Raw genomic sequence first — 4206 nt, forward strand, 5'->3', positions numbered from 1 at the left:
AAAAAAAAAAAAAAAAAAAAAAAAAGAGAGACAGGATCCTGCTTATGTTGCCTAGGCTGGTCTCAAACTCATGGGCTCAAGTGATCCTCCCTCCTCAGCCTCCTGAAGTGCTAAGATTACAGGCATGAGCCATCATGCCTGGCCAGTGTCATTAAGGTGACTATGTTTAAAAGTCACCTTAAGGCCGGGCGTGGTGGCTCAAGCCTGTAATCCCAGCACTTTGGGAGGCTGAGGCAGGTGAATCGCCTGAGGTCAGGAGTTCAAGACCAGCCTGACCAACATGGTGAAACCCAGTCCCTACTAAAAATACAAAAATTAGCCAGGTATGGTGGCGGGCGCCTGTAATCCCAGCTACTAGGGAGGCTGAGGCAGGAGACTCGCTTGAACCCATGAGGCAGAAGTTGTGGTGAGCTGAGATCGCGCCACTGCTCTCTAGCCTGGGCGACAGAGTAAGACCCTGTCTTAAAAAAACAAACAAAAAAAAGTCACCTTAATAATCTGAGCAGAGCTGTGCTGAGATCTTCACTTACTCTCTTCTCACATGAATAGAGCTCTTTGTGAGGAGAGCCCCATACTTTATCCTGAAGTATTCTCTTGTAGCTGGAAAGCCTATATGTCTGCGGTCTTTTCTGCTGCAGGTTACATTGTCATTTCACCTCCCAGGCTCCCTCATCCCCCTGCTTATTAGTCCAGCTTGGCCTTAGATATATTTCTTCCCGAGGTGTAAGAAGCAAGTCCCAACTAATACCCCATGAACTAGAAACTAGAGTGCAAAGACCCCAGAATGGCCCAGTATTGCCCTATCTCAAATATTGTGAAATGAAGCTGAAATAAAGAACAGTGAAGATCTAGGAAATCCTACTTTGTGTCTAAATGTAATTTGCATGCAAGTCATTGCAGCCCTCTATCTTAGTCTAAGTCAGTTCTTTCTATGGTCCTAACTTTTTTGTTCTACCACCATCTACCCCAGTAAGTCCCGTTCACTTCAGTTTACCTTGCTCCCTACTGAAGCATAGTGTGTATGTGTTCTTTTCTCTGTCTGTGTTTTAATTCAAACCTGTAAGTGGGTAAACTGTGCTTCTCCTTCTGCTGTCTGCTACTGTGTTTTTTTATGTGTATGACTTGCTTTTCCAAGGTCCTAATATTTTCTGGGTTTTTTTTTCCCCAAAAGGTGTATTTTAATAGTCTTGCTCCCTTTTCTCCCTCTTAGTCTCCCATCTGCCTCCACCTTCCACGTATCATCTCATACCTAGAAACAGACAGCAAGAGTGGGAGAGGAATAAAGAGATAAAAGAAGAACCATTTGGGACTGAAATTTATACAGAATGTCCAAGTGACTGGCCCTAAACCCCAATCTTCTACTCAGGTTCTATTCCTGCTACTGGATTGTGAGGGTCAATTGGTCGATCATTGGCTTGGCTTATCTCCTGTGGGGAGTGTGGTGCCAGGTTAGGTGCTATAGCTTGGGGGTAAGGGAACACTACTTAGTGCAGAGATTCCTATTCTCTTTGAAATTCATTCTTGAGATTAATTGTGATCACTAACTCCAAACGAAAGAATCTTATCCAAGTTTTGATGCCCTGGAAGCATTTATGGAAGCTGCTAAAAATTATCCCACCTTCTCACTGTATGTATCTCCTTTTTTCTTCTTCTCCACTTTTTCACCCTTTTTATTTTTTTATTCCTCTTTCTACTGCCATTTTCTTTCTTTCTTTTGCTTTCTTTTTCCCTGATTGGCCTTCAGCACTGGGGGCTCCCTAGACTGAAGCTGCTGAGCCTGAGAATAATTATTGTTCAGTTTCTAATGGCACATAACTGTGCACGGATTAAAGAAGTGATCACATGCACACACAAACACCACTGTGCTTATTCTAAAGCTTTTCCTGTAGAAGAAAAACTTTGAGACTGGGTGCAGTAGCTCACGCCTGTAATCCCAGCACTTTGGGAGGCTGAGGAGGGCAGATTACTTGAAACCAGAAGTTTGAGACCAGCCTGGCCAACCTGGTGAAACACCGTCTCTACTAAAAATACAGAAATTAGCTGGGTGTGGTGGTGCACGTCTGTAATCCCAGCCTCTTGGGAGGCTGAAGCATGAGAATCGCTTGAACCTGGGAGATAGAGGTTGTAGTCAACTGAGATTGCACCACTGTACTCCAGCCGGGGCAACACAGCGAGACTCTGCCAAAAAAAAAAAAAAAAAAAAAACTTTGAGGAAGGGTTTTTAACTTTAAATCTGTCACACAAGGCACTTGCCCCAGGTCTGGGAACAGTACTGATTAAACCATGATCTTTCCCTTCCTGGCGGGCCTCCTCTGTCCAAGTAGGCCTTCAAATTGTGTGTCAGTGAAGCTTGTGAAACCAGGGGTGAGGCTGAAGACTAAAGGGCCAGGGGCTCCCTTTAAAATGAAGTAGACTTCTTTTTTTTTTTTTTTTTTTTGAGACTGAGTCTCACTCTTGTTGCCCAGGCTGGAGTGTCATGGTGTGATCTCAGCTTACTGCAACCTCCACCTCCTGGGTTCAAGCGATTCTCCTGTCTCAGCCTCCCAGGTAGCTGGGATTACAGGCGCCCACCCCCAAGCTCAGATAATTTTTAGTAGAGACGGAGTTTCACTGTGTTGGCCAGGCTGGTCTCAAACTCCTGACCTCAGGTGATCCACCCGCCTCAGCCTCCCGAAGTGCTGGGATTATAGGCGTGAGCCACCACACCCGCCCCTCAGCAACTTTTATAAGAGATATTGCAAATTGAGAAGAAAGCAAAGAGAAAACAGACCTCTCTCTCTCTCTCTCTCTCTCTCTCTAGCAAGAATACAGATCTCTCTCTCTCTCTCTAGCAAAAAGACAGATCTCTTAAGAGACCAAAAATCTGTGCTTTCCCAGAAAGTAAGCATTCATGTTTTCAGCTATCTAAGTGTAATGGACAGATTCCAGGCACTTCAGGGGAGGTGCTTCAGCAGCCTCACATTTTGTTCAATTTCATAACCAAACATTGACAGTCAAGGTGGTTCCTGTCCCTAGGGAGCAAAAGCCTGCAAAGAGGAGGACTGGCATCAGCAAGGCAGCTGAAATGCATCTGTGCTCATCTGTGAATCTTCAAAAGACAGTAGGGGAGGGGACAAAAGGGAATAAAGAGGAAAGACAAAGAAAAAGTAGAGCCCTCTGACTAAGCCTTCCAGGGATAATGTGTTCATGGCTTGTGCTTAACAACTTTTCGTGGGTTTCTTCTTTGCCTTAGGTATGGCACTAGGTGCCCCAGAAGTGTGCAACCAGGTCACCTCATCCCAGTCTGTCCGGGGCCTTCTCCCTTGTACTGCCCAGCAGCAGCAGCAGCAGCAGCAACTTCCTGCTCTCCCACCCACGCCTCAGCAACAGCCACCCTTGAATAATCACATGATCTCACAGGTGAGTCACCACTCAGTGTCACCACTCAGTGTCAGAGTCCTCTCCACTCTGATTCAAGCAAACTTTAGATGTTCCGTCATGTCTCTTGTGCTGTGGGTGGCAGGAAGGATCAGTTTTTGGAGACACGCCACTCTCTCCCCCATTTCTCATTTGTTAGTTGTAGGGAAGGAAGAACCTTGGGCAAAGGTTTTGCCAAATAACTCTTGGTAGAGTCAGCTTGAGGGTTTTTTGCTTTATATTTCTTCCTCTGCCTCCTGAACATTGTCAGTAGAATCTTTTATTTCATACCACATTTCTACTATACCTCATCTCCCTCTATGTCTGTGTGTAATTAACAAGGCATTTTTTTCCATTACATCTATATATGGAACTTGAAAAGATTATAACTTCCACCATAATCTGGCCAACTATGTGGACCCATAAACACGTATTTATGTGTTGGGGTTTGGGGAAAAAAGAAATAACACTCAAGACCCCTGCCATACATATGCCATGAAACACAAAGACTCCAAATGTCTTTGTTTTCCGTGACTCAAAAGGGCTGTATCCTTCTCCTTCTGTTGCTGGACTGGTAAATGTTGGTACCAACTAGAGTTTAAGTGAAGTTTTGCATCTGTGGAGACCAGGAAGGTCATCTAAGAATCAGGTCCTGTTCTAAACCAGAACTTTAGTATTCTGTTTTATTTTTTTCTTTTAATTTTCAAAAAATGTATTGTTGTTACTATTATTTTGAGACAGGATCCTTGGCCGGGCGCGGTGGCTCAAGCCTGTAATCCCAGCACTTTGGGAGGCCGAGACGGGCGGATC

At 44.8% G+C, this 4206-nt stretch overlaps 1 protein-coding gene across 4 annotated transcripts in view; it reads left to right on the forward strand.

Annotated features, from left to right (window-relative positions):
- The window catches only part of R3HDM2 (R3H domain containing 2), a 75640-nt gene that overhangs the window by 41276 nt on the left and 30158 nt on the right, over positions 1 to 4206 (forward strand). For all 4 annotated transcript variants that reach the window (XM_011926041.1, XM_011926038.1, XM_011926040.1 and 1 more), the window contains one exon: positions 3233 to 3399. In XM_011926041.1, coding sequence (XP_011781431.1) covers positions 3233 to 3399 — 167 coding nt within the window. The remainder of the gene's footprint in view (positions 1 to 3232; positions 3400 to 4206) is intronic.

Source organism: Colobus angolensis, unplaced genomic scaffold (assembly GCF_000951035.1).
Source record: "Colobus angolensis palliatus isolate OR3802 unplaced genomic scaffold, Cang.pa_1.0 Scaffold67, whole genome shotgun sequence".
Classification (NCBI taxonomy): domain Eukaryota; kingdom Metazoa; phylum Chordata; class Mammalia; order Primates; family Cercopithecidae; genus Colobus; species Colobus angolensis.